Genomic DNA, 21,731 nt, shown 5'->3' with positions numbered 1-21,731 from the left:
TCTTTTCAACAATTGGGGGTGCTGTGAGTCCCTCATAACACAGCACCTGAGTGAAGTGGGGACCTGGATGAAGAGCAGCTGGCTAGCCTAGGCAAAACAGAGATAATGCTCTTCAAAACTAAGGAAGCAGTTTGAGGAACTAACTGAAAGGAAGACTTCCTCTTTCCCAGAAGGTGTCTGCCAGCTGCTGTGGACAGCCAGATGCAGTCTCTGATGCCTGGTTGCCCCAGGATGCCTAGGTAGATGTATTAACCAACAATATCTTTGGTCACTTTCAGCTGGCAAACTAACAATACTCATTGCTAGACACCTAGCTGCAGAAATCTAAAACTCTATCACTGCCAATCTGGACTGTTGCAACTCGCTCCACTTGGGGCTGACTCCCACCCCTCCCCTGTGGACACGGTGAAGCTGCATGGTCCAGCATGCCTTCTAAGTAGAGTTTCACAACATCAGTTCACCACAGCAGCAGGCTTGGTACCCCGTGTTGGCTGCCATTTGCATTTCAAGGTCCCCATCTTCAAAAGCATAACTGGGTGAGCCTCGGTTATCTTAGGGGCCAAATCTTTCTGCCCTTCACCAATCTTGCTATGCCCAAGAGACTGAGCCACTGCAGTGGCAGTGCTGGATTTCTGCTTGTGATAAATCACTTAAGGCATTCTCAGTGAAGGGGCCACATTTATGGAACAAACTCTTGTAGGAAGTCAGAGTGATCCTAGATCTCATTGTCCTGGAGTTTATAAGGTTGGGTAGGAGGTATCTGTCTGTCCATACATATGTGCATACAAACATATTTACAGCTGTGCAGGGCAGCAAGACCAGTGGGATCTAGGATGCATACCCTATCACCACACAGAGGGATGAGTATGCAATTTCCACAGCTTTAAGAAATTCAAGAGTTCAGAAAATCAACATCATGTATAACATTAAATAATTGAGTACAGTGAGTAAGTGAAAGACAATCCAGAAACAAGTGCACTCCAGTAAACGTATTGTTCCCTCTTTTGACCCAAGTAGCTACCAATATTGGTGGTCTTGTGGGTTGTTTCCACCAGAAGGTGAAATTGATGATGGAGTCTGGTATTTCTTTGATGCAGTCCTTTTTATTTATGAAGAATGTCAAAATCTTGATTCCCTGAATAGAGCAGGAATCAAACAAGAAGCAGTTTTCTTGCTGAGTAATTCAAGCCTCTTTTTCCAGCCAGCATGCTTCCCCAAAAGCTCTCTGTTAGTTTCCTTTCAAGGGGCTGCTATAAACAGCAGGATGGATGGTCCAATGGTTTAGGGCATTAGCTTAGGGCACTCTAGGTTCGGTTCCTTGTTCTGCTGTGGATTTCCTGTATGCTCTTAGACAAGTCACTTAGCCTCTTTGTACCCAGTTCCCCAACTGTACAATGGGGATAATCATGCATCCCTACTGTATAGAAGTGTTGAGAGGATAAACAGATTGCAAGGTGCTATGCAAACTGCTATATAACAAATAGGCATTATTATGAAGTGTTTCTCTGGCTCTCCTTGACTTTCTGCTATTTTCCCTGATTGCTTCTGAGGTGTTTCTGGCTGCACAGCCCCAGCTCCACCAAAACAATACCCAGCCCCCCCCGTCTTTGCATTCAGCCCTGTAACACTCCTCAAGGTACAATCTGGACTGCTGGACAGCTGGGTCCCCTCAATTCTCCAACCTGGGGTGCCTTTTACACTGCTTTAGTGTGAAAGCAACCATTCCTGGCCTGCTCAGCCACAGCCTCCAGCATGTAAATTACTCCCAGCTGAGTAATGTAAGTGCTCTTAGCCAGCCACTCCTGAATTACATTGCAGAGTGACAGCAGCAAATTCCCAGTCCCAGACTTATCCCTAGAACTGTGTGTCTTGTTTATCCAGCTCTTTCCTTCTGGACAATACAATCTCATAGAAATTCCATTAGTAGAAAATGATATGCACAAACCTTGTTATCTCAAGTGAGTTTTCTCAAACACTGCAATCCAAACACACACAGGTTTACATAAAACAATAAAACAAGTTTATTAATTACAGAGATAGACTTCAAGTGATTACAAGTAATGAGGCATGTGACTTGTCCCGTGCCCAGGGTAGCCAACTGATAATGCCAAGGTCAGGGCAGGCTGCAAACGGAGAGCAGATTCTCCCAACACTGGTGGGTGGCACTGAAGCCAGACTTCCCAACCAGCCACAAACTGCTCTTCTGACTCCCCACAGAAGCCAGTATACAAATGCACACAGCCCCTTTACTGCATTTCAGTCTCTGGCTCCCCATCAGCACTAGGTCCAGTAAAAAGACCCGTTCTGTAAACTCTATGCTCTTTACTAAAAAGGTTCCCTCTGACCCCAAAGGGTCAGCCACAGTACCAGTTCAATATAAGTTTGGATCTTACCTAAAATACCATGCTGCCAGCCAATCTTTTAGTAACTAAACTAAAGGTTCATTACAAAAAGAAAGAAAGAAACCATAAGACAAATGTTAAGGGTCAAAGCAAATCAAATACATACAGATGATTGTAAGTCCATATACATAAAGTTTCTGGGAGAATTGTGGAGTTTCAAGCTTGTACAGTTCCTCTGGTATACATCCAACACCTGGATGGGTCTAAGTTCTTCGGTTCAGTTGCAAAATGAATTGATCCAGAGGCAGGTATGTGTCTGTAGCTGAACAGGAACAAAGACAAAATGGATTCCCAAGGCCTCCGCCTTATATACCCTCTGGCCCTGGCCATGCGGTCTGTAGAGTTTTACAGAAACTAAAATGGAGTCCAGAGCCACATGGACCAGTCCTGGTGCCTCATCAGGCATATCTCCGGCTTCTCCCCCTGGGCCCCTTGCACCTGGGGATGTCTCAATGGGTCATTAAGTAGGCTATTGTCCTGATGCCATCCTGTCTGGGGTGTTGCCCAGGCAGCACAATTTTAAATACAGATATCTCAAATATATCTATAACTTCCATTTCACATATTACACATGAACATAAGTATTATCATCTGACTTAGCACATTATAACCTTTCTAACAGTACATGACATGGCGTATCTCACATGAATTATTATGATTTTGACATACTGATGTCAAACAATATAACAAACGCTCTCCCCCCCATCTACCCAGCATGACAAGGCATAAAAGTCAGAATTGGTTACAAAGAAATAAAAGATAAAAGGCAAAATAATACCTAGCTTAACAAGCTAAGTGAATTTAAAGCATAAAGGTTTCTCTCACTATATGCTTACAGCAGTCTGGCTGGATTTTCAGCCAGGACCCCTCCCTCAGTTCAAGGATGCTTCTTTTGTCTTTCAAACATTGTTGATTCCATGAGTAGAGATGACGGGATTTGTGTCCCCTGTTCTCCCTTCTTTTAGTATTTCTCTTCTTTGAGAATCATCTCCAGTTGGGATTCAGGAGACAGCAAATCTATTTGCTAAGATGTAAATTTCTCACTCACACCCTTCTTCCTGCCAAAGAATGGTCACTTAACCAGGTGATAGATAGTCCATTTGATTTTGTTGACACTTGGCTGAAGCATTAGTTTGTTTTTTGTCTCTGAGGAACTGGTCTTGCCTGCTTTTCTAAACTTGTAGCATGCCTCAGCAATGTCATAGATTAGAATCTTAGTACTTTATATACAATGTTGCCATACACATTTTACCAGGACAATAATGATCAGCAAATTATGAGTTTTCAAATCATACCTCACAAGGCACACTTCGTACAAGATTTAACATAGTTTTGTAAAAAGGATGAACACAAGGGTACAGACTGACACAAGCCCCCAGCAAAACCCTTCTGCTCACATAGTTCAGCTCCTGGCTGGCCTTGCATGTGGTTGGTGTTTTGGGCTATGGCTCCTAGTGTTCTAACTATCTTACTCCAAAAGGAGCTTAACTGCTTCTTATATTTATCCTGAATAAAGGCTGGCTGATACATCCCCACCTTCAGCAAGATTTCACCCAACCCCAACATAACAATAGCTTAGCCAAGGAACTAAATACTATACATGTCTCAGGTGCTTCCAGAATATGGGTAAAGACACCCTAAATACTTTGCAAGGCTAGGGACAGTTTTGTTTTACATTTAAAAAATGGAATATACTGCTTATAAATGGTGCTGCATTGATGGCTAGGGACAGTGAGTGCCTCTGTGCACTACAGAAGAATCAAAGAATCACAGAGTTGGAAGGGAGCTCAGGAGGTCATCTAGTCCAACCCCCTGCTCAAAGCGGGACTAACCTCAGCTAAATAATCATAGCAAGGGTTTTGTCAAGCCACAGCTTAAAAACCTCTAAAGATGGAGATTCTAGGTAACCCATTCCAGTGCTTCACCACCCTCCTAGTGAAAAACTTTTTCCTAATGTCCAACCTAGATCTCCCTCCCTGCAACTTGAAACCATTGCTCCTTGTTCTGTCATCTGCCACCACTGAGAACAGCCTAGCTCCATCCTCCCTGGAACCCCCTTTCAGGTAGTTAAAGGCTGCTATCAAATCCCCCCTCATTCTTCTCTTTTGCAGACTAAACAAGCCTAGTTCCCTCAGCCTCTCCTCATAAGTCTTGTGCTCCAGCCCCCTAATCATTTTTGTTGGCCTCCACTGGACTCTCTCTAACTTGTCCACATCCTTTTTGTAGTGGGGGGCCCAAAACTGGACACAATACTCCAAATGCAGCCTCACCAATGCCAAATAGAGGGGAATAATCACTTCCCTTAATCTGCTGGCAATGCTCTTACTAATGCAGCCCAATATGCTATTAGTCTTCTTGGCAGTCAGGGCACACTGCTGACTCATATCCAGCTTCTTATCCACTGTTACTCCCAGGTCCTTTTCTGCAAAACTGCTGCCTAGCTCATTGGTCCCCAGTCTGTAGCTGTGTATGGTATTCTTCCATCCAAAGTGCAGGACTCTGCACTTGTCCTTGTTGAACCTCATCAGATTTCTTCTGGCCCAATCCTCCAGTTTGTTTAGGTCCTTCTGTATCCTATCCCTACCTTCCAGGGTATCTACCACTCCCCCTAGCTTAGTGTCATCTGCAAACTTGCTGAAGGTGCAATCTACCCCATCCTCTAGATCATTAATGAAGATGTTGAACAAAACCGGCCCCAGCACCGACCCCTGGGACACTCCGCTTGTGACCGGCTGCCAGCTAGACATGAAGCCATTGATCACTACTCGTTGAGCCCTATGCTCTAGCCAGTTCTCTTTCCATTTTATAATCCATTCATCCAACTCATACTTCTTTAACTTGCTGATAAGAATACTGTGAGGGACCGTATCAAAAGCTTTGCTAAAGTCAAGATACATCACGTCCACCGCCTTCCCCACATCCACAGAGCCAGTCACTTCTTCATAGAAAGCAATCAGGTTGGTCAGACATGACTTTCCCTTCCATTGTCCATAAAGCATGGACAATAGCAATGCAAACATTTGCCACACATCATTTCCCTCCAGAACATCTCAGCCTCTTATTGGAGGAGCAAATCATAATGGATGAGAACAGAGATCAGTCTCCCTGCCTCATTCCATTCTCGGCAGAGGATGCCAATTTGTCAATTAGTACCAGTTGTAGTGTTTTTTGTGCTATGGCCACTTTTGAATTGAGACCCATAAACTCATTTCCAACAGGACACTGGCAGACTTCATACACTGACAATTTTTGGTTATTACAAACATGGGCCTGATTAGTTCAAATGTGATCTGGAGGTGAAAGGTTTGACAGATCTAATGACATGATTTGCTCTTAACTCACTTTCCTTCCCCAACCCCAACTCATCTTCCTCTTTCTCTCTCCTTCTCCAATCAACTGTCTTGTTTCTTATACAAAATTCACCGGAGTGATCTTCTCTCTCTGCCACCCCAATACCTCTATTTTCTCTTGTGACGTAGAAATGCTTTATTTCCTACCACTGGGAGAAGGATGTGGGCAAGAACATGGGGAGATGGAGAAAGGAGCCACACCCTGGCACAAAAGAGTGATGGAGCATAACTAAAAGACTGCTGCAAAACAACTGTACCTCAGATACAGGTCCTAACAGTGGTGCATTGAGAGAGCTATGGTAAGGCCAGGACTGGAATAGCAAGAGGTGCTGCAGATCTCAATAAAGGTGCACTAGACAAGGATTAGGATAGCAGGTGCTGTAGGGCAGCAGGAAGGTACATTTGTAGAGCTGTGTGGGCCTAGGACAGGAATAGCAAGGGATGCCATATGAGACTTGAGGTATGTTAACAAGAATTGTGTGGAGAGCTCAGGAGTGGAATAGCAGAGGGTGCTGCAGTTAAGAACTGAGTTACTCAGCTGGTATGTAAAAACTTGAATAATATATTCCCCCGCTAAGCATGCTTCTATTCTTCATCAGTCCCCCATTAAAGAACCAAAAACATTCAGACCACAAATATTTATGAAGAAAACAACTCCAATGGAAGGGGATTGTTATTAAGAGAGCATAATATTGATCTGGAAACCCCAATTAAAGAAAAACATGTTAATAAAGCCTAGAAACACCATTTCCAACCCCACTCCTACCTGTGCTCCCCAAGACAGTAAAGTACCTAATAATTCAGAAACACTCCTTACAGTCCTGCTGCAAACTACTGGGAAGAACTTAGTGTTGGCATCAAAGCAATTGCATTGACTGTAACTTTGACTGTCAGCTGCTGAGTTGCTTAGTTTTCCTTAAGGCTTTTTTAAAGCATCTCAAGTCTTCTCTTTCCATTTTGCTTTGGCAAGTTTCAGGCTTTAGCAGAGCTGCTGGTTTTCCATAATTCTTCAATTACTCAGTTTGCTGCAGAATCCACTTGTGAATCCAAGTTTAAGAAGTGTGCAGCAGAAACTAATTATTTTTTTTTAAATTAAGAGGCAGAGTTCCAGCTGGTATTAATTGGCACCGCTCCAAGCTATGCCACTTTATACTGGCTAAGAATCTGGTCTTAAATTTCTAGCTGTTGTAGTTGTGAACAAAATCTTTCAGACATGAATGGAATATAAATCTTTTACCCTGGAATATGCAAACAGCCTGAAATAATAGCCCTGGGAGAGGTGTGAACTGTTGTCTGTATAGCAGTGTTAACATCAAAGCCAAACAATGATAGATGAAATGGTAACATTGTTAATTATTTCCCAGCTGCTCATTTTAGCAGAAAAATCCAGCTAATGTAAATATTAATCATGGTTGGATGAAATTGCAGATATTGGGTAGGGGGAAATGGGAAAGCTAGTGGTTGTCAGGTGTTCCTGGGGAAGAATCAGGAATTGAAACCCCTCCATAGATTCAGGTCACACATGCCCCAACCTACAAGGAGAAGGAAAATAAAGAAGATGCAGCCTCTTCTCAGGCTACGGCTACACTGATGGCAGCAAATTCGCCTCCGTCAGATCGATTTCTCTGGATCGACTGAGCGGTCAGTGCAGACCCGCTCAGTTGATCCAGAAATGGACGTACTAAGACCAGCTACAAAAGTAGCATAGCACTGCATGGACGGGAACAGGTGCAGCACAGTGCAGACGGAGCACAGAAGAGAAGCTGAGCAGTCGATGGGAGTTATGCAAGTTTTTTACGTACTTTGCGTAACTCCCGTTGACTGCCGCCGAATCTCACAGGTAAGTGTAGTCAGGGCCTCGGTATGAAAAGCTTCAAACAGCCTCCTAGGTGTTAAAACATAAATTGACTTTCATACCTTCTTGGGTACCAAATTTCCACCCATGCACTGTCAAACCCCCAGCTCTCCTCTGAAAACTACAATGCAAATAGGCATTATAATTATCAAACACTGTGGCAAGTTGAAAAGTTGGGGCAGCATAAATAAAATAAAATGAATTTAATAGCAAAATAAATCATGCAAGGTACACTGCACTGCTTGTATGATTTTTCAAATTAAGTCCAGTAAAAACTTTCATTTTACATGAATCTGTCATAGAATTCAATACCAGAGTAGCACAAACAGCTGGGGACCAAGAGCAATTGGAACAAGCTGCTGATGGGCAATGGGCAAAGCTCTTCTATGTACTGCACACAGCATAGTAATAGGAGTGGACTCCAAGTTTCTAAAACTAAATTGGCTCTTTATTAAGAAAACTATTTACAGAAATGCTAAAACTGCAGATAGGGTTCTATCCACATGCACCCAGCCAGACTGATTTCCTGATGCTTCCTCCTGCAACCTGTACTCTTTCCTCCAAGTTCCATGCAAGGTTGCTACAAAAGCTGATATTTATTTGTTATTACAGAATGTTTATGTTAACTATATATTTGATTATGGCTCTCCCTCCCATCCTTTGTATCTTCTTCTTAGACAGTAAGTGGCCTGGGACAGGAACTGCATCTACCTAGCACAATGGGACCCTGATCCCAGTTAGTGCTTTCAGTTGCTCCTGTAATAAAAAACACATAATAATAATAAAGAGAAGTAGGATACTGGACTAAATGGGTCAATAGTCTGCTCAGGCAAGGCATAAAGCAGGTGGACAAAATGACCATCACTGGCCATCCAGTGATCGGGTGTCAGCAGGAGCTGGGGTAGCTGTAGGGTGACCAGTCAGCAAGTGTGAAAAATCGGGATGGGGTGTGTGTGTGTGGTGGTGGTGGGGGAGGGGGGGTGATAGGTACCCATATAAGACAAAACCCTGAATACTGGGCGTGCACCAATACAATCAGGACACCTGCTCACCCTAGGTAGCTGAAGAGCTGGACCAACGACCACCTGACCCGCTAAAGCAGGAGGTGGGTTGCTGAGCTAGAGGGACACCTCAATTGGCCACAGTGCTCTAGTGATTGCGTAGGGTGTCCCCAGGAAGGCACCAAGGTGCCTCCTCACAGCTGGGTCAGTGGCTCCCCAGGGCTCTGTCCCACCACATCCTGCGAGGCCAGAGTGCGTGGGGCTCAGCGCTGGGCGGGCCACCCCCTCCCTCCCTCCCTAACCCAGCTCTGGGGCCCCCGAGGGCAACGGGCCGCGCCACGCGGGGTAAGACGGCCTGGGCTAAGGAGGGGCCGCGCCAGGGGGGGATCGGGAGTGTCACTGCAATGGGCGGAGCTAGGCCAAGAAACAAAATGGCGGCGCCTGGCCTCCTTCCGCCGCCTCATACAGGCTACCCCGCCCTAACTGGCCAGCGCGCGCTGGGGGGGGCCAACGTCGTCAGCCGAGCAAGATTCAAGCCCCTGGTCACATGATACAGGCTCTACACATGTCAATCAATCATATTGGCCCGCCTCTGAAAGACGATTGGCCTACACCGATCCCCCGGAAGTAGTCATCAACTGCAAGACTCATTCGTTCCACGCGGGCCGGTGGCCCCTAGATGGAACACAGCAGTGTAGTGCGGTGAGGTCGCCGCGGTGCTGCAGCAGTAGTCAGAGCGTCTGTCTCTGCTGCCGCCACGCGCGTGCTTTGCACCCGGGACAGGTGGGTGCAGGCAGCGGGAGCCGCGGAGCGGAACGTATCGTATCGTATCTCGCAGCTAGCTGGGGAGGAACCAGGCGGCTGGTCCTCGGGGCGCTGCAGGTGTATCCCATCATGGAGTCCGTCCAGCCCCTCTGTATGGTTCGCTCACTGGACGGCTCGGCCTCGCTGTCCCGCGTGGGAGGGGAGTGAGCGCAGCCCGTTTGGCTGGCGAGGCTGAGGCTCGTGCCAGGGACCTGCGCGTGCGGCTCAGCGCGGGGGGAGCGTTGGCGCCTGGCCGGGCAGCCTCGGCCGGGAGCGGCGCGCAGTGACCGGCCCGCGTGCGGGGCGCTCGGCTCCTGGTAGCTGCGTGGGGAGGCCTCGGGACAGCGCTGGGCCTTGGCTCGAGCTGGGCTCGCTCTGCTCTCCGGAGGCAGCCGGTTCCCCCGGCGGCTGGGCCTCTCCTGAGACTCTCCGGCCCCCGCTGCCCCGTAACTGAGCTGCAGCTCTGAGGCGTTTCCTGCTTTGTGTCTGAAACCACCCTCCGCTCGGCCGGTCCGTGTGTGTCCCTGCGCCGACTGACCCGCTTTGTCCCCGGCTTCCTTCCTTCCTTCCCTCCTCCCGGCGTTGGGATCCCCAAGGAGCAACTCATCCCAACGGCTTTACCTAGCCCCTTCCGGGCTGGGCCCAGTCCCTTTCCCGTGTGGTCCTTTCGAATTAGCTGGGGGCAGGGGGGGAACCTTCAATCCACACATGCCCTCCTGGCACGTCAGACGTTGGAGGAAAACTTTTAGGGGCCCTCAGACGGCAGCAGGAGAGAGAATCTCACCCTAGCTGCTTAACAGTAATTAAATTTTACGAGATTAGCCCACCTCTCCCCAGTGCTTGGAGCTGCATTTTAGCTTTCATTGGGGTAGGCGCTAGGAGGGACTGTGTCTCTGTGTGAGAGGAGGGGAGGAGGGAAGGAGGTTGGTTGGCACTAGCCTCTGAGTATTATAAATGACTGGCATTTCAGCAGATGTGGAAAAGAGCCCAGAACTGTTAACTACCTAACATTGGGGCACATGAGCATCTGGTGTTTTGTAATTAAAGATCAATTTGTGTTTATTACTGTAGCTAGTTTAAGGATTTGGTAATAGCTATTAAGGTGATGGGCACATTACAACTCCTTTTATAAAAAAGCAAATGATTTTCCTTTGTCTGCCCCTATATGGGGGTGGAGGGAGGAGATTAGGTTCAAAGGTTTGCTCCTGAGTTTGCATGAAGTAATGCCATTTCTTCCTCCAGCCCACAATTAAGGATCATTGTTATGTGACAATGGCCAGGTGGCATCTTTGATTTCCCTCTGACAATGGCCTAACCTGTTCTTTGGGCACGGCACGTAGTGGAGTGGTGTGGAATCTACTGAATGAGCAGACCCAAAGAAGTTCCCTACCAGTGATGCTCTTTCGAGAGCCCTTCCTTTTAAAGCCAGCAGGGGGCACAAATCCTCACTAACAGTTGGGCTTGTGGATATGTCCTCATCAATGATGATGATCCCTTTCTCAGCTGTCATATTATTTGTATTAGGGTAGAGCTTAGATGCCTCATTGCTAGGCACTAGATGTGTTCAAAGAAGAGATTATCCTTGTCCCAAAGCTCACAATTATAAAATATTGAGCCAGAGACTTGAATAGAAAAATAGAAAGTTACCATTTGGAGTTCACTGGGTGAGACCTGTAGCAAAGGGAATCTAAAGGATCATTCTGCTGCATAGCTGAATCACTTGAATTTTTTATTGAACCTGCCAGATTTTATAGACATTCCATGAGGATGGAGTGTTTGCAATGCAGGGACTGAATGATTTCCCAGACACCTCACCGTTACGAGCTGTTAAGGGATTCTAGGCCCATCCCTGATCTGAACGGGTCTTTCTGCTTTTAGAGCTTATTTACAGTACAGAGCCTTGGCCAACATAGCTATGTCAGCAGAGTCCCTAAGGTACAGACACACACTTAAGATGGCAGAAGGGTTCTGCTGGCATAGCTACACCACCTCCCCAAGCAACATTACCTATGCCAACAGAAGCCTGCTTCTGTCAGCATAGTTGCATTTATACCGGGGATTTGCCAGCATAGCTATATTGGCTAGATGTGTGATTTTTATTTTCCCTCCACACTCCTAGCCAACATAGCTATGCTAGCAAAACTTTGTAGTGTAGATCAGGCCTTACTGGCTCTCTCCTCTCTTTCTCCAGAGACACCTAGCCACCATGTTTGTTCTAGTGGAGATGACAGATACGGTACGGATTCCTCCCTGGCAGTTTGAAATGAAACTCAATGACTCCATTGCCGAAGAGCTAAATAAGAAGTTAGCTAATAAGGTAAAGCTTAGAGCACTGTACATGTGAACCAGACTTCTGTGCAGCTATGGGTGACTGTGTAAGCAGCAAAAAATTAAATTCAGAATGGTCTGGATATGAGGACCATTACAGAGATTGAAAACTACCAAAAGGACTATATACAAAGGGTGATGATCAACGATATTGAATTGGAGGAGGTGATGGCTCTGGTCATATTTAATGTGATCTCAAATTATGTAGAACAAGGGGGGGGGGGCGGTAAAAGCACAGTAATAATATTCCGAGGGCATACTGAACTGAGAAGGGTGGCAGATGTGGCAGAGAACTAATGAAGGGAACTTAGAGTAGTTGGCAGGAGAAGGAAATAGCAATAGGATGCTCAGCCTAGAAAAATGCTCATTTACACATCTTGGAGGGAGAAATTATCTGGAAAGCAGTAATGTTGATAGAGACCTTGAGGTGATAGTATCTAACTGCTGTGCACTAAGCACTTGAAATGTGATCTGGCAGCAAAAAAGCTGATGAGATTTGGTACAGCATATAAGAAGGCATCATATCACAGACCAGAGAAGTATGGCCCCTGTATATAACTGCTGGGACTGATTAGAATGCAGCATTCACTTCTACACAGGTAATTGATGATCCGAAGGAAGCTCAGAGAAGAGCAACAAGCTAGGAAGAGTGACTTATCTGGAAAGATTATTAAAACATGTCGCACTTAGCCATCAGTGACTTGAGGAGATGGGATGATGTCTTACAAGTGTTTGAACAAGAAAGAGAGGGAATGTTCAGAGTTTTTTGGAGGTTGGGGAATAAAGAGGAGTAATGGGGTAAAACTAAACAGAACTGAATATTAGAAAATATTTCTGATAGGCTGAGGAGCAAAATTCTAAAGGAATGGCAGAAGCCCCATTGTCGGGGACACTTAATATCCTATAGGGAATCATCTTCCACTGATGGGGATGAATGGGCAAGTTGTGACCTGTGAGGTCTCTTTTATTTGTAATTTGGATTGTGAGGCAGGCCTAAGCCCATAGGGCATGTAGACATCTTTAATATTTTCAGTATTCTGAAAATACCTATTAATGATCTAGCCAAGTTCCCTCTGACCTAAGTATCAGCTGATGGGCCTAGAGTTAATGACAGGTGCACCCTGATGTGGGAGGAAAAGGCTCTCTTTTCCTACGTTAACAATCTTCATGACTTCTGAATGAAGCATGTCTCTTACAGAAAGTGATTCCAGGGCATGCCTACTCAGCAAGGGGAGTTTCTGGCCTTTGAAAAAGCTAGGTCTGGAAATGCTGTATTCTTTTCCAGTTGGGTCATGTGTATGTAAGCTCATGGGACTCACTTCTCCCATTTTCTCATCTTTGGCAACCGCCTAAAAGGCCTCAGGTTGCAGTAGTGCTGTTTCTGGGACAGGGTCAACACATGCCTTCCCATACCTCTGAGAAAGCCAGAGAGGGGGTCATTAAAAGGTGGTGATGAGTGTGCATTGTCTTTTCCTGACAAGGACTGAGGCCTGCACCTCTACAGTGCTCTTGTCCATCTGATGCGTGTGGATCTCTTATCCAGTTCCTCCTGTGCCAGCTCATCTAGCTGGCCATGTGCATGAGCTTCCTGCTTAAAAACTTGTGTGATAGTAATGTGGGGCATAGATTTGAGGGGATTTAACACTTCAGGTTCCAGGGGTTTATTGCTCATTGGCTTTTCTCTGAACAGGTTGTGTACAATGTTGGCCTCTGCATCTGTCTGTATGACATCACAAAGTTGGAAGACTCATACATCTTTCCTGGGGATGGTGCATCGCACACTAAAGGTCTGCTGCAGCTTTTCCTTAGCTGTGTGGTTCTCAGGGTTCTTCCAGGTCTCTAGTTGTTATACTAGGAAGGCTGCAGGAATGGTTCAAGCCTCACTCTGCCCAGGTAGAGATCCCAGAAGGAACATCATAGGACTTCAGCTGTCCCTGTCAAAAACTGTTGATTTCTGTGTGCTCGATGCAACTTTAAATTGACACTGTTCATACACTCCAACAGACCTTCCCTGTTCTCTGAGCAGCACCATTGCTGTGGGAATTATTTGCTGCTAGTTAGACAAAAATATGGAGGGAGGCATCCAACCCCATACTCTGCCTGAGGGACTCCAAGGGGGTGGAGTGAAGGTTATGTGGTGTGGGAAATATCGCCTTAACTGCATTTCCTGGTTTTCTGATGTTTGAGGGTTTTTCCTTGTAGTGCTAACATTCGTGCCAGGGGACCTTAGTTCCCACAATTCCTTGTTCTGCAACATTTGCCTTTTGAGAACTTAAACTCTCATGCTGGAACGGCTAGAGGTGCACAGGAGACTGTTGAGCACCTGCAACCTCGATTCTGTATAAACAAAAGTGTGTTTGCCTGTGACTAGTTGTCAATTCACCTGAGTTCCAGAATAACCACTTGAGTGGGCTTTACCCCCACCCCTCCCCTGGACAGAGAGAACTATTTCAATATCTGTCCCTGAGTATTGGGTAGCCTTCAGTAGAAATTGGATACATCTCTCAGGCATGTGTTAAACTGTAGAATTTATTATGCTTGTGAGCACCATTATCCACCACCATCCTACTGCCTGCATCTCAGCCACCCCTTAAGGTAAATTCCATCTATAACAGAAAGCAACCACATTGCCCTTCTGACACCCAGCGCCTCCCAGTAGCCAGGTGGCTACCTAACCTGTAGCAAAGAGCAAGAGGCCAAAGTATTTGTGGTGAGAAAAGTGGCACTGCCTAAAATTGGCCTCTCCAGATGTGTCCACCTCTGTTCCCCTCACCCCTGTCTTATTTGTTTAACTTACACTGAGGAAAGATTTGGTTTGGTAAGTATCAGCCCTGCAGAAGAGCAAAGCTGAGTTATGTTCTGCTTTGCCCATCATCAGAATGATCAGCCAGGGTTTTGGATTCCAGAAGCTTTATTGTGGGGGTAAGCTAAGAAGCAGAAAGAGAATCCATCTGAGCAGATAATAAGAGAAACGTGGTTGGCCTATCCCCACCCTGGCCACTTTGCTTGTATATTATATCCCTTTCACCATTCCTTGCTCTAGCTTTTTATTGTGATAACTTTTATTCTTTTTTATTCTGTTGGTTGCAGCTGTACTTTGGAGCAACTTCTACAGTCCCTTCCTGGGCTGGAGAATCTCCTTTCATAAAAATAAGTAAATAACAGGCAGCGTTAAAGATAATATTTTTGAAGTTTACTTCTGAAGTCAAAATGGAAATTTGTCTAAAATTGAGCCTCACTGACATCTCTGCTATGTAGCGTTGCTCTGCATTGTCACACAACTATTGTATTCCACCTCAGTGGCAGCTGCTTTTCAGTGGCAAAGTGCATTAGTTAGGCAGTGTGGCTTAATGGTTAGGGCACTGGACTGGAACTCAGGAGACCTGTGTTCTTCTCCCAGCTCTGTCACTGTCCTGCATGGGCAAGTCACTGCCACTCTGTGCCTCAGTTTCCTAGTAAATCCCAGTTTCAGTAAAATGGGGATGACACTGATTCTTGTGAAGTGCTCTGAGCTCTACTGAGACGGGCTAGGTAAGAACGAGGTGGTATTTATTTGTACTATAGTATTGCTTAAGAAGGAGCAGGGCCCCATTGTACTAGGCAGAAATAAATAGTGTCTGTTCTGAGAAGCTTACAGTCCAATACAAAAAAATAACAAGCAAGCAAGGCAAACAATAGGCAGGAGAGTGTAACAGTAACAAGGTCATGCAATTACTTTGACCAGTTCTATGCACACCCCTTGATTCCTAAGCACTTAAAAGTACTATGGGAGGTTGATTGTGCTCCTGATATAGTTAGCATAGGGATAAAAGGTGCTAAAGAAACATTAGATACAAGATTTGGGGTACAAGGATATTTTTTAAAATGGCTTTCACCCAGAGGAAATTAAGTATGTGGCAAACATGGCATCTTTGTTTCTTTCCAGTGCATTTCCGGTATGTGGTATTCCATCCCTTTCTGGATGAGATTCTGATCGGGGAGATTAAAGGCTGCAGTCAGGATGGAGTCCATGGTAAATTGCAACCTCTAATTCTAGGGAGACCATAGCTGTAGGCACTATGCTGAATCCAGCATCTTAAGATGTGAGATTGGTTTGAGATACAGAGATGCACAACCCCAAATAATCGTTTTCAACTTGGCTTGGGTCAACAGTAACTAAAAGTCATTGTCATCTGACAGGGCACCAGAATGAAATGAGCGTGGGAACAATTTTAATTAAATTACAGGTTTCAGACTGGGGGCAGCCTATGGGCCCTCTAGCCTGAGGGTTTTGCCCAGACCTACATGCCTCCTTTATTCAGTCCTGAATATGTACATCCTAGAAGAGCATGGATCCACTGGATTGTACAGGTGGAGAAGCTCACTGGCAGATGGGGGCAGAGGTTTGACTTGTCTGGAATTCAGTTAGCAGGGCTTCTGAGATCCGAATTCTCTTGTCTCCTCTGGTTACATGCAGTGTCTGTGATTGCTCTCTGTATCTGAAGTTAGTGAAAAAATTATTTGTTTACTTTGTGGATTTGATAGTACTTAGTTTATGGTCAGGATGTCACTTTCCTTTCTTGTTTTGAGACTGTCTCACAGCAACTAAGGAGAGAGACACCTAAAAAACCAGAAGATTGAGAATGTAAAGCTATAGATCTGCCAGGGGGACTTAGGCAGGTGCAGTAACTGATATGTATACTTCACACTAAAAAGATTGTCAAGTTGACATTGTACCACCTTAATGTACTCCATCACTGATGGCAAGATCATTTTCTTCCTAACTTGATTCTTTGCTTTGCAGTTTCTCTTGGGTTCTTCGATGATATTGTCATCCCTCCAGAATCCCTGCAGCAACCAGCTAAGTTGTATCCTTTAACCATCTGTCATACTGACGTTTTTTAAAATCAAGGAGGGAAGTGGCTACAGTTCTTAACTGTCACCTTAAAACCTTGCATGTCCCATACTGTACTATAAAGAGGCTCAGTGGCAGCAGCTGGAGTATGCCTGGTTGATGGATCACAGGGAGTTAGCTATCAGAGTTAGATAGCTAACTCTTTTGGGGTCTTGCTGAGTGGGTCTTATAGGACTGATCTGCCACCTGTTAGAAATGAATGGTAAATTCACCTGAACAGCTGGATTTTTTTCTACAGCCCTAGGTTTTCTCCAGTCTTGTAACTTGTCTCCATCAGTGGCCAATTCCCCTGCCCTACATAATGCACTTGGCCAGTTGGGTACATGGTGGGAGAATTCTTTTTTTGACTCCATTCCAGGTGAGCAGCTTATGCCTTGAAGCATGAGCACTGCTCGTCTTTTTTTTCCTGTTATAAAGCTAAGGTGAAAGGGCCTAGGTCCTAGAGCTGCTTGGAGAAGTGTGATGCAGTTTGAGAAACGAATGAAGAGGGTGAATCCTGGGATTGAAACCTAAAGCCTCCTGTTCTGAGTGCTCCTGGAGGAGAATGGTCTATTGGATAAGAGAAAACCACTGGATTCTCATGATCAGTTTTACTGCCTTGACTCTTGCACTGGCCAGTGATGAAGCAGAGCAGGTCTGGGTGTGGGAGTACGAGACAGAAGAAGGGGCTCATGACCTGTACATGGACACAGGGGAGGAGATCCGCTTCCGGGTAGTGGATGAGAGCTTTGTTGACACATCCCCTACAGGTCCAAGCTCCACAGAGGCCTCCACTTCTGGTGCCACGGAGGATGTGCAGAAGAAGGCGGCACCCTACACTCTGGTGGTAACTGTATAATTTGTACAGTGCCATGGATGTGCATGGCATTTTAAAGAGACAGTGCCCCTTCCCCACATAACTTATTGTCTAAATTAGACATAACAGTGAAGGATGACAAAGGTTGGGGATGAAACAGGTTACTGAGATCAGCTTTATTAATTATGTATCTGACGTCCTGTCAGTAATAAAAGTTGAGGTGGAGCTCAGACCTGGAAGGCTGATCTGAAGAAGGGATTTCTGAGGAGGGGGCTGAGAGCAGCAAGTGAGGTTGCCTGGTGCACATGGAATAGAAGTGCACCTAGTGCTGCACAATAAGCTTGTGCCAAACAATCTCTTCCCCCAAAGAACTTGTGATCTAAAGGCCTGTGCACAGCACAAAGGCAAGACTCTAAATTAGTGCTGGTGCTTCCTCAAACAGCACCTCAGTGAAGGAGTGAGGTATGTAGTGTTAGGGCTAGTGGGTACCTCGCCTTCTGATGATCCTCTGGCCAACATCAGCAATAGTATTGACCAGGTCTAGAGGAGGCTGGACCACTGAGACAAGGAGGACTCCAGTAGACAACTCAGATGCCCACACCTCCCTGTTGATCACTAAGTTGGATCAAACTTTCACTCCTATCTACTTGCCTCTGAACTTTCTTAAATTCTCATCTTGTTCTTTCCTTCTCTCTGGACAGGGATCCATCAGTGAGCCAGGCCTCGGCCTCCTCTCGTGGTGGACAAACAGTTAACAGCAGTCAGAGCTTGTTCTGCATGGACCCTGCAAGATGGATGCTTTCAGAAACCAGCTGGTGCCTACTCCCCTCCAGGCAGTGGACGAGAAAGCAGGGCTTCCATGTTCCTGTCTTTGCTCCCACCACATCGAGCTGGCCACTGTCAAATACCTCCATTAGAATGGGATATGTAAAGCTACAGACACAGAAGGGCTGCCCTGTTACATGAGCCCAGCAGCCACAGACTCATCTGGGGCTTTGACATCCTGAAAAGCAGAGCAAAATTGGGTTAAAATTCCAGAGTCTCTGCTGTCTTGAAAAAGAGCAATCTAAGTTATTTTAATAGTGGCAGGAGGAGTGGCAGTGTCTAGCCAGAAGAAACTGGTAATTTCCTACCACACCCAGTCTTGTGGCTTGAGGAATGTGATAATAGGAGAAAGCAAAGGCCTACAGTGGACATGTTCAGATCTCCTTGGCACAAAAAGAGGTGCTGGTGTCTCAATGTGAGAGGAAGCAGCAAAGTATGGGAAAGGGATTAGCTGGCTTTTTAGCTGTTATAAGTGTTGGTGCTGAAAGGATGGGGAAGGCTGTGAGAGCTGGGGCACAGAGGGGAATCCAGCCCATAAAGGATTGACTTCACTGTACAGGGGAGTTGGCCTCTTACTACAAAGATAGAATGGTGTAATCTTACTAGGAAGCAATTTAGCTGCTGTTTCTAATTCCTTATCGTTCACTGAAAGCAACCAGTTGCTATGGTGCTTAAGTGAGATGCTCTAATACAGTGGGTGGGCTGTGGACTTATGCAGAACAAGCTTAATTCTACTGGTGGCTTGGCTGAAATGATCACTTAGTTTTAGAGAAGAGGCCATAGTGCTCAGTAAGGCCGTATCAATCTACCTCCACAAGGGATTGGAAGTATTGGTATTTGATGACTAAACATTACTAGTCATACACAACCCAGCCTCCTGTATCAGGAAAAGATGAACACAGTCTCCTGTACTCTGGCTGCTTACTGCAGCTCAGTGCAGACACTTTGACTTCTGCTTTACAGGGAGCAGCAAAGAACTCTCAGGAAGCAAAATTAATTAATTTTTGCTGACAGCAAAGAAAGGAAAGCAGGGAACAAAGTTAGTGGGAATCTGGGCTGGGCATAGAGCCAGTACTGTGATGTGTTGTGCATGATTAAGCAGCAGCCATATTTTGGGGGCTATAATTCTATTGAATGGGGTTCTGCTCAGCTCAAACCATGAAAGCAAAGATTAATTCACTGGAACTATCCCTTCAATGTAATTACAGCCCCTTAAATCTAAGATTGGCTACTGCTGGTTCACAGGTTTAATCAAAAGGAATTTTTCAGCTTCTCACAGCCCTTTGAGCCTGTGCAGTCACCAAGTTTCCCAAATGCTATATCACACCATTGACTTACTATTGTTTTCCATTAGCAGTCCTGTTAGAATCATGTTGACAAAAAGCAAACATATGGTATTTTACAGAACTTTCTCACCTGGAGTACAGGAGAAGCTGTTTTGAACATGTAGTAGGAATAGGGTTCATGGAGAAGAGTGCTTTTCTCACACCTTTGTATTTTAAGGATCTTTGGCTGTGTGAAAACTATGGATTCGCAGCAGCTGCAGTGTGCCAAATAAAAACTGCTGGTATCAGTCTCATACACTAACTAGTTATTGTACTGTAGTGTCTATCCACACCATGTGGGCATAAGCAACTAGCAGGGTACAGCCCTGGCAGTGCTGTTTCTTACCTATTCTACCACTCTGAGGCTAGATGAAAGCTTGCATTGGTGCCATATCAAAGAGAAATGAGTCCTCCAATTTTCAGTAGTGGGGAGTGGTGCTGGTGGACATAATGGCTGCACTACAGCTGCTAGGATGCATCTTGCAATTCCCAGCTCCCCAGCCTGGATTCCTTCCTCCTACCACTGCTGTTCCTTTTTAAGTGTAGGAATGAATGGAGGGAGGAGTTGCTTCTCTCTAACCCTTGCTGCAGTTGGGGTCCTTCTATTCCCAGCCCACATTCTAAACAAGCCTTCTGGGTGGTACTGGACTTGTACCTTTGATCTGCTTCTAAAGTGTTCAGCTTGATCTATGCTGACTACCTGAAACGTCATTCTCAGAGGAGATGCTGAAACAAACCATTTCTGAAAACCTACCTACTTAAATACAAATAATCCTTGAACCTACCCACTGTGGTGTGTGTGTGTGTGTGTGTGTGTGTGTGTGTGTGTGTGTGTGAGAGAGAGAGGGAGTGAGTGGCATTGTTCTCAGCTCTGGATGAGACTGGTTCCATGAAAGCTCCCATTCTCCCAAGCCTCCCCCATTTATGGCAGTGTTCTGGTGGAATGTAGCTGGGGTAGGAAGTGGAGGGGTTCTTAAGCCACTTCCAAAGAGGCCTTTGAATATCAGGACAAACTTTGATCAAGGGGGAAAGGGGGGGTTAGTGCACAGATGTGTTCATGAAAGTTGGAATTGCTCAACAGCAAGATTTCTACCAGCACCACCTTTTTCCAAGGTGGATGAATTTATTCCTAGACTGAGGTGCAATAACCAACCGTGGAGATCATATAGATGGATGACAGATTAAAGCTGACTGCTTTATTCTCCATTGTATTTGGCCAGTCACAGCTGGAAGTGGGCTCTTAAGAAATACAGAAATTCACAAGTGGAAAAGGACACTAAGGCTGCATACTGACAATTGGAGTGCAGATGCCCTTGACAGTAGGAAATGGTGTAGTGAAGGCAAGTTGACAGCTTTTCTAGAGTCACTTATAGCCCCACCTTCAGCCCCTTTCACACGGAGAGTGGATGGTGATCAGAAATATAAATACAACACTATGTCAGATCAGCGATGTCAGTCACAAAATCTTTATTGGGGATTTTATATTTTTCACAAGAACCAAAAAGTCCTACTTTAGATTTCTTCAGCCATCCATGAAATGATTGGGCATAAAAAGCCAACTGAGCCGTTATCTTCAAAAATAAATACAGGTGAAATCTGAACCAAAGAGCTAGGGAACTTGGAAACCAAGAACCAGCACACTGAGCTGTGCTCCTTGTTCATAGTGTCAGTGAACTAGTACAGTTACAAAAAAGAAGCTACGGTTACATTTGATCAGACACGTCCAACAGCCATGGAATTGCACTTTTATGAAGATGCCAGGGCCAAGTCCACTGGGTGTGTGTCGTGCACCTGTTTCAGTGTTGCTGCAGCTCCTTCATTCTGTTCAGGGCACTGCCAGCCTGGAACCATTCGATCTGTGTCTCATTGAAGGTGTGGTTCAGTATGATTGTCTCCTGACTTCCATTGGGATGCTTGATGATGCATTTCAGGGGCTGAGGAGGGAAGCAAGAGATTGGAGTTTAATTTTTTTCTGCTTTCATGGAGCAACATTTATAAAAGACAGTACAGGATGCTCACTAGAAAGTTCTTGGCCCTACCCTCTTGAAAGGGTTAAAATGAATCTCTTAAAGGAGCACACTTAAGTCCCTGATGTAGAGGAGTGACCTCTTCCGTCTAGCACTTAGTTCAAGAACTATGGACACCGTCTCT

The 21,731-nt window shown here is 45.5% G+C and overlaps 2 protein-coding genes and 1 long non-coding RNA gene across 3 annotated transcripts in view; 1 reads left to right on the top strand and 2 right to left on the bottom strand.

Moving 5' to 3' along the window:
* Positions 1 to 8,252: 8,252 nt before the first annotated feature.
* Positions 8,253 to 9,104, bottom strand: LOC137160474 (uncharacterized). Its single transcript, XR_010921890.1, has 2 exons — positions 8,660 to 9,104; positions 8,253 to 8,363 (listed from the first exon to the last, which is right to left on the bottom strand). It is a non-coding gene; the product is annotated as an uncharacterized lncRNA (long non-coding RNA).
* A 172-nt stretch (positions 9,105 to 9,276) lies between these two features.
* Positions 9,277 to 19,842, top strand: POLR3H (RNA polymerase III subunit H). The gene is made up of 7 exons (XM_067559582.1): positions 9,277 to 9,391; positions 11,604 to 11,729; positions 13,431 to 13,527; positions 15,666 to 15,752; positions 16,524 to 16,587; positions 17,253 to 17,460; positions 18,132 to 19,842. The coding sequence occupies exons 2-7, from the start codon at positions 11,619 to 11,621 to the stop codon at positions 18,183 to 18,185; spliced, it is 621 nt and encodes a 206-aa protein (XP_067415683.1). The 5' UTR covers positions 9,277 to 9,391; positions 11,604 to 11,618; the 3' UTR covers positions 18,186 to 19,842.
* A 1,188-nt stretch (positions 19,843 to 21,030) lies between these two features.
* ACO2 (aconitase 2) overlaps positions 21,031 to 21,731 on the bottom strand; it is a 33,059-nt gene continuing 32,358 nt past the window's right edge. The window contains exon 18 of the mRNA XM_067559581.1: positions 21,031 to 21,514. Within this exon, the coding sequence (XP_067415682.1) occupies positions 21,377 to 21,514 (138 nt within the window). The 3' untranslated portion in view covers positions 21,031 to 21,376. The remainder of the gene's footprint in view (positions 21,515 to 21,731) is intronic.

Source organism: Emydura macquarii, unplaced genomic scaffold (assembly GCF_026122565.2).
Source record: "Emydura macquarii macquarii isolate MOO-44397 ecotype Brisbane River unplaced genomic scaffold, CSIRO-AGI_Emac_v2 contig_2205, whole genome shotgun sequence".
Classification (NCBI taxonomy): domain Eukaryota; kingdom Metazoa; phylum Chordata; order Testudines; family Chelidae; genus Emydura; species Emydura macquarii.
Note: the sequence above shows the minus strand (reverse complement) of the source record. Positions and strands in the feature narration are given on the sequence as shown.